This window comes from Microcaecilia unicolor, chromosome 14, assembly GCF_901765095.1.
Source record: "Microcaecilia unicolor chromosome 14, aMicUni1.1, whole genome shotgun sequence".
NCBI lineage: Eukaryota > Metazoa > Chordata > Amphibia > Gymnophiona > Siphonopidae > Microcaecilia > Microcaecilia unicolor.
In genome coordinates, this window is record NC_044044.1 from 36,753,473 (window position 1) to 36,763,652 (window position 10,180).

Consider the following 10,180-nt stretch of genomic DNA (forward strand, 5'->3'; position numbering starts at 1 on the left):
AGGAGCTTAGCCGAGATTGGGTGGCAGAGCCAGCCGGTGGTGGGAGGCAGGGATAGTGCTGGGCAGACTTATACGGTCTGTGCCAGAGCCAGTGGTGGGAGGCGGGGCTGGTGGTTGGGAGGCCGGGATAGTGCTGGGCAGACTTATACGGTCTGTGCCCTAAAGAGGACAGGTACAAATCAAAGTAGGGTATACACAAAAAGTAGCACATATACGAGTTTGTCTTGTTGGGCAGACTGGATGGATCATGCAGGTCTTTTTCTGCCATCATTTACTATGTTACCCCAGCTGCAAATGACTTAAATACAAGCGGATGCACGCCACTACCTTCTCTTACAAGAGCACGCAGATATAGAATGCATTACCTACAGACCTAAAAGCAATCAAAGAAATAACTATGTTTCGAAAATCTCTGAAAACATTCTTCTTCAACAAGGCCTACAATGAAAACCTATAACCTCACTAAGCCCACTCAACTATGACGCAAACCTTCTATAACTACCTTAACAACTCTCTTCCTTCTTCCCTCTCCCCTTCTTAATCGCCACACATAACTAACTGTATCTGATATCCAGCTATGACATTGTTATCAAATCTATGTAAGCCACATTGAGCCTGCAAATAGGTGGGGGAATGTGGGATACAAATGCAATAAATAATAATTATAAATAATTTTCATATGTAAGCCACACTGGATCTGAGTTTACTTGGGCAAATGTGTGATATAAATGTAAAAAAATATATACATCCTTTTTCCTCCACCTTTTAAAATATCTTCTAGTATTACCATGTTGAAAATGCGACCATACCATCCATGCTTTTGTGGTTATGTTCCACTAATGATTTAAATGATTAACTGGATGTCTTGAAAGATTATATAATCCTTAGATACATAACTTGGAACAAAAACATATATTTATTCAATATCACAATTCCTCGTGTACAGTCACAAAACAACCTTTTAGGTGGAGAGAGTTCACAATGAGCTCCTTTTATTTTCAACCAGATACAGATAAGAGTTTTCAGTTTTGGCACAGTATAAATAATCACAAGAACAAAATATAAGAAAAGCAATTGACTGCATTAGGGGCTTATACCCCATTAGTTAACAAATACGAGATCCGCTTTAAACAAAACACTTTTAATTATTTTGACTTTAAAAAACCACTTGCCCCTGAAACATGCTCAAAACAGAATAATCTATTTGTGTACCTAAAATGTGAACTTCTACAAAACAGATGAGGTGAAGATGCGATTCCATGTGCCGCAGTGAAAGGAGAGTTTAATTTTACTTGAATTTAATTTCAATATAATCCAACTTTATAACACCAGGCTTCCCAAGGCTGACTCCAACAGCAGTTACGATGAACCTATCATGAAACAGGATATCCTTAGTTAAATTTGGACATGTACTACTGTATCTACCAGCTACAACAATTTTTTAAGCTGTTTTAGTGATATTAAATTTTATTTCATGATATTTATATCTAGATATGGGAAACTTTGAAATAATAAAAAAAAAAAAGCTGTAAAAAAATTAAATCCCACCAGGAAACAGGATATTCTCTCTGAAATTCGGCCATCTGTATTGTATCGAACAGTGTAGAATATTGAGCACAAAATAGAGTTTATTAGAGCTGTTTCTATCAGCTACAATAATTTTTAAGCTGATTTAGCGATATTCAATTTTTATTTCATGATATTTATATCTACATATGGGAAGCTTTCAAATAATTAAAGAGCTTTTGTCCTCTACCTATTAAGGCACTTCCTATCCAACTGGAACAGCTTTAGACCAGGCTATTGTTTTGGGTGAGCAAAAATGTGGCAACAGCCCATATAATGGGCTATATAGGCTCACCCCATCTCCTGTTCTCAATCTAACCTCCTTGGGCGGGACTCTCCTGGGGGTGGACGCAGGTCCTGTGGAAGTGTAGCGCCAGGCCATCCTTTCTTTTTGTTTGTAAGCTAGCATAGCAATGATAATAACAGTAAAAACAAATTGCATTGAAATCCCTGTAAGCACTGAGAAGGGAAGTTATCAACAAGGGCTACTGTTAATGTGGGTTACTTTAGCCCAAAGATTATTTAGAAAGCGGGACGGGCAAGGCCAGTGGGGACATTCATGGCCCAACATTGAATGTCCAGGCTCAGCGCCGACTATGAGAAGCAGCACAGCTAAATCCTGTGTCTGAATATCGGGCCCCGTTCGACCCAGTTATCACCACTAGCCTAAGCTTCTCTGCCCTCTTCACCACAGACACATAAATATTTCCCAAGTTTCCTGCATCACAAGATTGTTTCTTTATCAAGCTTGAATGACCATTATGGAACAAATAAATCACTTGACAAAGAGGCTCATTTTCAAAGCACTTAGACTTACAAAGTTCCATAGGTTTCTATGGAACTTTGGAAGGCTAACTGCTTTGAAAATATGCCTCTATGGAACTTTGCAAGTCTAAGTGCTTTGAAAATACAGCTCAAAGAGTCGTTTTGGGGTAATGCAGAAATTGAGAATTATTACAAATTATCTTAATCGTGAACAGTTTCAACTGGTAGTTCAGTCTCTCATTTTGAGTAAACTGGATTACTGTAACAGTATATTTGGGGGGGGGGGGGGGAGCTAAGAGTCTTTTTTTTTGTTTTTTTGTTACATTTTTACCCCGCGCTTTCACTAAACGTTTCTTCACATATGACTCCATTTTATGTAATGACCCAGTTGAGGGCTGAATTATGTTTGAATTAGGTAACACAGTCTTCAGAATACAACGGGTTATATATGCAGACCGGTAGGTGGGAGAAAGCATCTTGTAGGACATTCCCCTATCCTAAAGGTGGCTACGACTGGAAATGACTTCAGACAATTTTTATGAATCAAGCAGCAGCTTCTTGGTTACACCTTCCAAATGGGATTAAAGCTTTGTTAGCTTGAAAAAGAATGCTTAAAAATGACCTTTTTAAGAAATGTTTTGAATACAGTGAATTAGTTATAATGTTGGGTGTAGTTGGGCGCCCTCCCTGCCCATTTTCAAGTCCTTACTCAAAGCCCATCTCTTCTCCCTTGCTTATGGCGCCTAACCACCCTCCCAATTCATGATACCTACACTGACTACATAGTTTGTAACCTTTAGATTGTAAGCTCTCTCGAGCAGGGACTGTCCTTCCCCATGTTTAAACTTGTACAGCGCTGCGTAACCCTAGCAGCGCTATAGAAATGCTAAGTAGTAGTAGTTTCCGTTATCGTTATCCGCTTTGAACTGCATTTGGTAACAGCGGGCTATAAGCTCTGTAACTGACCCCTAGCACATCTTGTTCCCCCCAACCTCAAACTAATCAGGAATAGTTGAAGAACAATAATCATCAATGCCAGGCCTAAAGCAACTCAGACCTGCACCTCCCTCAGGATGCCAGCAGCACAGAAAAGGAAAACTCACGGTGGCTTTCTTCCAATGCTCCGGCACCTACGTCAGACAAGGGAATCCCAACTAGGCACACATACATTAACATTAAACTTTATTTACCAGGTTTAAGTTTTGTAATCATGTTTCCTTTTGTTCAGTGCAATGCAAGAGGTAGAGACACAGCGGAAAACACAGCAGAAGCTTCAGGCATGGCACATTTATTATATGAGAGAGGGTAAAGGCTTCACCTGCAAAACAGAACCTAGGAAGGGCCAGGCCCTGCCCTCAGCTTCCTAATTCACACCCCAGGATCAGCCCCCCCCCCCCCCCCACGATTCCTATTTCACACCATAGAACCAGAGGTCCACTCCCCCCCCCCCCCCCCCCCACTTTTCTATTTCACAACCCAGAACGAGGGGTCCACTTCTTCCCTCTGTCCCGGGCTTTCTAGATAAACAAGAAACACAAGAATAAATACATGACAAGCTGGCAAACAGTAAAACATCCCAGAGCTGACTATGTGCAGGGCCTGCACTGCAGGGAGATGAAAACCAGTGTTCATGTAATATGGAGCATCACTTGATCACATGATAGCAACATGCATCTGGTATGATAAACCCCTTTCAGCCCACAGGTGCATTTTCAGGTACTGGGCGAGGACCCAGCTGTAGACTCCAGTAAGGCCTTTCTCCGTGCTGTCTCCTTAGCAACGCTATGGTTCAGTCTCCGCAGGCGCTCCTGTGAAAGAGAAGAAACATAAAAACTGACACAGATAAAGACCATACGGCTTATCCAGTCTGTCCATTCACCCAACTACTAATCTCTACAATCCCTTCCTCTCCCTCAGAGATCCTCTGTACATAGAAACAGAGAAACTGACACAGATAAAGACCATACGGCCTTCCAGTCTGTCCATTCACCCAACTACTAATCTCTACAATCCCTTCCTCTCCCTCAGAGATCCTCTGTACATAGAAACAGACACATAAAGACCATACGGCCTATCCAGTCTGTCCATCTACACCAACTCCTAATCTCTACAATCCCTTCCTCTCCCTCAGAGATCTCTGTACTCCAGTCTGTCCATCCACATCAACTTCTAATCTCTACCATCCCTTCCTCTCCCTCAGAGATCCTCTGAGCTTGTCCCAAGCTTTCTTGAATTCAGATACAGTCCTTGTCTCCATTACCTCCACTGGGAAGTTGTTCCATGCACCCACCACCTTTTTTTATAAACAAATATTTCCTTAGGTTACTCCTAAGTCTATTCCCTTTCACCTTCATCCTTGTCTCAGAGTTTGCTTTCAATTGGAAGAGACTCTCTTCCTGTGTATTTATTCCATGGAGGTATTAAATGAGGTCTCATCAGAGATTTCCTCCCCCACGCACCCAAGCATCCTTCTGGCTTTCACCATCGCCTTTTTTCTACCTGTTTGGCCACCTTAACATCATCAAATATGATCACCTCCAAGTCCCGCTTTTCTTTCACCACCCTATACTGTCCACAATCTCAAAGAAGGTAAGAGATTAAACAGAGTCTGTTGTGATGAGGCTAGCTGAAACCAGAACCAAAAACGGCACCTCATGAGTCCTCCGAGGCCAGCTTGGCCGGCCACCCAACCTGTCCACCCTCCCACTACCCGAAGGCCCTCTCCGGGCCTACCTTTGTTTTAAATGGCCTGGTGGTCTAATGGCTTCTTCTAGGAAAGAGATATTCCCAGTCGCTCTTGCCCCCGGTAGGTTCCTCAGCCAAAATGGCTGCCGAGATTGTCATGGATGTCTCAGCGGCCACTTTGGTATTGGGAGCAGCATAAGCAGGAGCAATCTCCAGACACATCCAACTGGGTCAGCTACACTAACTACATTTTATGGATCAGAACGCAGGGTCCGAATCCCAGAGCAGGTGACACAGAGATCTATAAAGTGGAAGAAAGGGTCAAGGAGACACAGAGGTGTATTTTCAAAGCACTTAGCCTTACAAAGTTCCAAAGGTTACTATGGAACTTTGTATTTATTTATTAGTTACATTTGTACCCCGCGCTTTCCCACTTGAGGCAGGTTCAGTGCGGCTTACATAGCAATAGGGGTTACAAGGTATTGCAGAGAGAGTACAGGCTGTGGTATAACAGAATAATGATGGAGATATGCAGATAGGTGGGATGGGCAAGTAAGAAGGGGGTAAAAGAGGCAGGAGGGGGAAGGTTGAAATGAGCAAGGGATAAGGGGGTGAGAAAGGACGGAGGACGGAATAGTTTGAGGGTTAGCATAGGGGGAGTTGATGGAAGATCAAGTCATAGTCGTTGTTGAGTGATTAAGTGTTGGGTAAAGGGTACATAAGATTAGGTTAGATCATTTGGGTATGCTTGCTTGAACAGATGAGTTTTCAGCGATTTCCGGAAGGGTAGATAATTGTTGATTGAGCGAATGGATCTGGGTAGGGCATTCCATAGTTGGCTGCCTATGAAGGAGAAGTTGGATGCATAGGAGGTTTTGTACTTGAGACCTTTGCAATTAGGATAGTGACCTGTTTCCGGTTGGAAGGTCTATCAGATCGATCATGTAGCTCGGAGATTCTCCATGGATAATCCTGTGAATCAGTGTGTGGACCTTGAAGTTTATTCGTTCTCCGATAGGGAGCCAATGAGGTTTTTCACAAAGTTTTTGTAAGGCTAAGTGCTTTGAAAATGAGCTCCTTGGTAGGTCAGCATCTGGATTTGAGATAAGGCAGCTGTGCATGAACAAGGAATAGCTAGTTACATAAAAGGAAATGTCTTTGGAACTTAATCCTAATAATTACATTTAGAAGATCTGCTTTACTGATCAGATTGGGGGAACACCATGAAGACAATGTTTTCAAAAGCTATTCTTGTACTGTCAGCCAAGCAGACGGGCTAGGTTAGGCTATTAAGAGAGAAGCCAGAAACCTCGACATGTTCGTTCAAACAGCATAAGTACAGACCAACACCAGTGCATCAGTATTCAAAGGGAAACCAGCAAGAGTCCACCTGCACCAAGAAAACCACATTTCTTTCATTTATGTGACACGATTGATTGTGAAGCTTCAGAGAGTTCCTATCTTTACCTGTGCATTCTGTAAGATGTTGTTGACAAGGACGACTCGCCTTCTTGCATTCAGCAGCTTCTTCACATACGGATCCAAGTCCATTGTCACCTTCTGATCCTCATTTATGCGGCAGAGCTCTGGTTGGGGAGGAAAGACAATCAAAGAGATCCCGAGGGCGAGTGCAACACTTCATAATAGGAAAAGAGACATACAGCTTTAGGTGCTTGACAGAGGCAGGGATCTGTCTCTTGGGAACTCAGGGACTGAACTCCTGGGATTCATGCAGCATAATGTGTTCAGGGACTGGGCTCTGCACGTTTCCACTGTACACTAAGTGCAAGGAATGGTTTTCCAAGGGTTCCCAATACTAGTACTGTGCATACTGTATCAGCAGTGAATTGCACTCCTAAGCCATGGCATGCTACATATGATCTTTTGGGGCCAATATCTCCAAATGGGTTCATTTTGTGCATATCATCATAACAATAATAATCCTCACGTCTAAGCCAGTATAGTAAACGTGGTGACTCTGTCCCTGGGGAGTCTTGCTGTATACCACGCATGAGGACCTGCGCTCAGGACTGTTCCTTCTAATACTGTCCATTAATAGAAAAGAGTCTGAAATATCTAAATTAACTGTCAGGTTGATTATAAGAAATGATCTGTGTAAAAAATTCGTTTGCTGCTGTACGCGTAGTATCAGACCTGCCAAGTCATCCAGTTTCAGGAGGGAGACTTACTTGGCTACTTCCACTTTTCAACTTACATTCCTAAGCAGGTGGTATTTTTAGTCCCCAGTTTTACCCACTGAAGAAAATCAGTGCTGCAGGTCCCATAACACATCAGGCTGGGGTTGTAAGAAATCCAGGACTGGCTCAAAATCTCTTTCCAGGAGCTGGACAATGTGGCAGCCCTTACGTTTTATATCACATTTGATCTTTAATCCATTGCTGTTTTATTGTGTACAGTAGGCGCAAAACACAGCTTACCTGCAGCTAAGTTATCGATGTGCTCACGCAGGTCTACTTGGCTTTCTCTAGAAAGGAAACACATGTGACAGATGTTTACGGATCAGACTTATTTATTTTGTTACATTTGTATCCCACATTTTCCCACCTATTTGCAGAGTCAATGTGGCTTACATAGTACCGTGGAGGCATTAGTCAACTCCGGTGATGAAACAAATACAAAGTGATGTTATGGTCGAATACGATTCATGTGTTACAGACACATTTGGGAATCGTAGTGGAGTTATATTGTTCATTACGGGCTTTGGTTTCGCTGTATTGCCTGATTCGGGCTCTTAGGTTGGGTCGGTGGGGTATGCCTTTTCGAACAGGTTGGTCTTTAGTGAGCAAAATGGGCTGTTAGGCGAGGAAATGTAGAAATGACACTAAGGGGTCAGGCTTGGAGTAATCCGCGCCAAACATTCAGCTTGGGGAGGCTCAGTGCGTTTTTTTTTTTAGCAAAGGTGCCAGTGTTCAAATACGAGGCCACAATAACCAGGCCCCCTGCAACCAGTCACAGAATCTAAGACAAGGCAGAATTGGTGTGTAGAGCCTGAGCTTTCATTAAAACTCAGGGTCCATGGGTCAATTTTAGCAGACAATGGAAAAGGTGCTGGTACTCAAATGCCAGATCACCCTTCAGGGGTGGGGTGATCACTGAGGGACCCACCCCACAATAGCCAGGACCCCTGCAACCAGTCACAGAATCTATGACAAGGCAGAATTGGTGTGTAGAGCCTGAGCTCTTTCATTAGAGGTCCATGGGTCAATTTTAGCAGACAATGGAAAAGGTGCTGGTACTCAAATGCCAGATCACCCTTCAGGGGTGGGGTGATCACTGAGGGACCCACCCCACAATAGCCAGGCCCCCTGCAACCAGTCACAGAATCTATGACAAGGCAGAATTGGTGTGAGCTCTTTCATTAGAGGTCCATGGGTCAATTTTAGCAGACAATGGAAAAGGTGCCGGTACTCAAATGCCAGGCCACCCTTCAGGGGTGGGGTGATCACTGAGGGACCCACCCCACAATAGCCAGGACCCCTGCAACCAGTCACAGAATCTATGACAAGGCAGAATTGGTGTGTAGAGCCTGAGCTCTTTCATTAGAGGTCCATGGGTCAATTTTAGCAGACAATGGAAAAGGTGCTGGTACTCAAATGCCAAACCAGCCTTCAGGGGTGGGGTGATCACTGAGAGACCCACCCCACAGTAGCCAGACCCCCTGCAACCAGTCACAGAATCTATGACAAGGCAGAATTGGTGTGAGCTCTTTCATTAGAGGTCCATAGGTCAATTTTAGCAGACAATGGAAAAGGTGCTGGTACTCTAATGCCAGACCACCCTTCAGGGGTGGGGTGATCACTGAGAGACCCACCCCACAATAGCCAGGCCCCCTGCAACCAGTCACAGAACCTATGACAAGGCAGAATTGGTGTGTAGAGCCTGAGCTCTTTCATTAGAGGTCCATGGGTCAATTGTAGCAGACAATGGAAAAGGTGCTGGTACTCAAATGCCAGATCACCATTCAGGGGTGGGGTGATCACTGAGAGACCCACCCCACAGTAGTCAGACCCCCTGCAACCAGTCACAGAACCTATGACAAGGCAGAATTGGTGTGTAGAGCCTGAGCTCTTTCATTAGAGGTCCATGGGTCAATTGTAGCAGACAATGGAAAAGGTGCTGGTACTCGGTACCCCCAATTACCCCCTCTAAAAAATTGGGTCGGATCCTTCACTGTCCCTAAAGTTTAGGACCTGAACTATTGGGGGGAAAAATCCCCAACAAGCAACTAGAAAAACCCGCAGGATCAGACAGCAAAAGATTTACCGCACAGTTCACAAACGTGTCCCACTTTCACTTTTTGCGAAAAGCGGATCACTAGGTTCTGCTGTGCAAATATTACCGGGGGGGGGGGGGGTTGTAGCCTTTCCCTCCCCCGGAAACCATAGCTCTTCCATAGAGAGAGCTCAGAACCTCCGGGTAAGCAGCAGTTGCACGCGCAGGACTACAACCCCCGCAATGCACCGGGCGGGGGCGTTAACCCAGGCCCTTCCCCCCACCCCCACTACCTGACGGCGTGTACGTGCAAATCCAGCTGCTGCACGGCCGGACGGAGCAGCTCCAACAATCCCTCGGAAAACACGTCCCGCGCCGCCGGAGTCCCGGCCACCGAGCCCTGCGCCACCGCCATCACTGCGCAGTAGGCGTGTGACGTCACGCGCTGCGCCGGAAACGAAGTGCAGGGGCGCTAATAACTAGCCATTAGCAACGTGCCACGTCATACGCAGCGCCGGAAGCAAGGTGGGGGGTGGAGTAGCAGCACCGAATGAGTCAGGAAGAGGAAAAGCTTTATGTAAAATCAGCAGAGATCTTTGTATTAAAGACAGCAACGGACATTACCTGACTCTTCTTCCCTCTCTGAGTTCCCCCCACCAACTGTAGCTCATTCAATCACAATATCACTTTGTATTCATTCATATCATGTATAGAAGCCACAGGTGGGGAAATGGGGCATAGAAATAAGAACCACTTACCTGACTCTCAATCTGCTCTTCTTGCCTTGATGATGGCTGGTATGGGATGCACGACCTGCCCAAGACACAGAGAAACAGCCCTGATTGTGGGAACTTTCCTTCTTCTGTAACTAGCAGCGTCTTAAAGATGTGGCCAGTCTGAAGGGCTGATGCTCAAAACTAAGGCCAGCAGT

The 10,180-nt window shown here is 44.7% G+C and overlaps 1 protein-coding gene across 1 annotated transcript; it reads right to left on the reverse strand.

The window, feature by feature from the left end:
• Positions 1 to 3,791: 3,791 nt before the first annotated feature.
• On the reverse strand, positions 3,792 to 9,687 carry SNAPIN (SNAP associated protein). Its single transcript, XM_030187703.1, has 4 exons — positions 9,543 to 9,687; positions 7,455 to 7,501; positions 6,484 to 6,602; positions 3,792 to 4,139 (listed from the first exon to the last, which is right to left on the reverse strand). Exons 1-4 carry the CDS (start codon positions 9,662 to 9,664, stop codon positions 4,044 to 4,046), a joined length of 384 nt encoding a protein of 127 aa, XP_030043563.1. The 5' UTR covers positions 9,665 to 9,687; the 3' UTR covers positions 3,792 to 4,043.
• Between the last annotated feature and the right edge of the window lie 493 nt (positions 9,688 to 10,180).

What these genes read in the sequence shown, in the direction of transcription:
- SNAPIN (XM_030187703.1), bottom strand. Translation starts at nt 9,664, where the DNA reads ATGGCGGTGGCGCAGGGCTCGGTGGCCGGGACTCCGGCGGCGCGGGAC. An exon ending in TTGCACGTACACGCCGTCAG is followed by an intron (nt 7,502 to 9,542) that starts GTAGTGGGGGTG and finishes TTTCCTTTCTAG; the next exon opens with AGAAAGCCAAGTAGACCTGC. An exon ending in CATCGATAACTTAGCTGCAG is followed by an intron (nt 6,603 to 7,454) that starts GTAAGCTGTGTT and finishes CTCCCCAACCAG; the next exon opens with AGCTCTGCCGCATAAATGAG.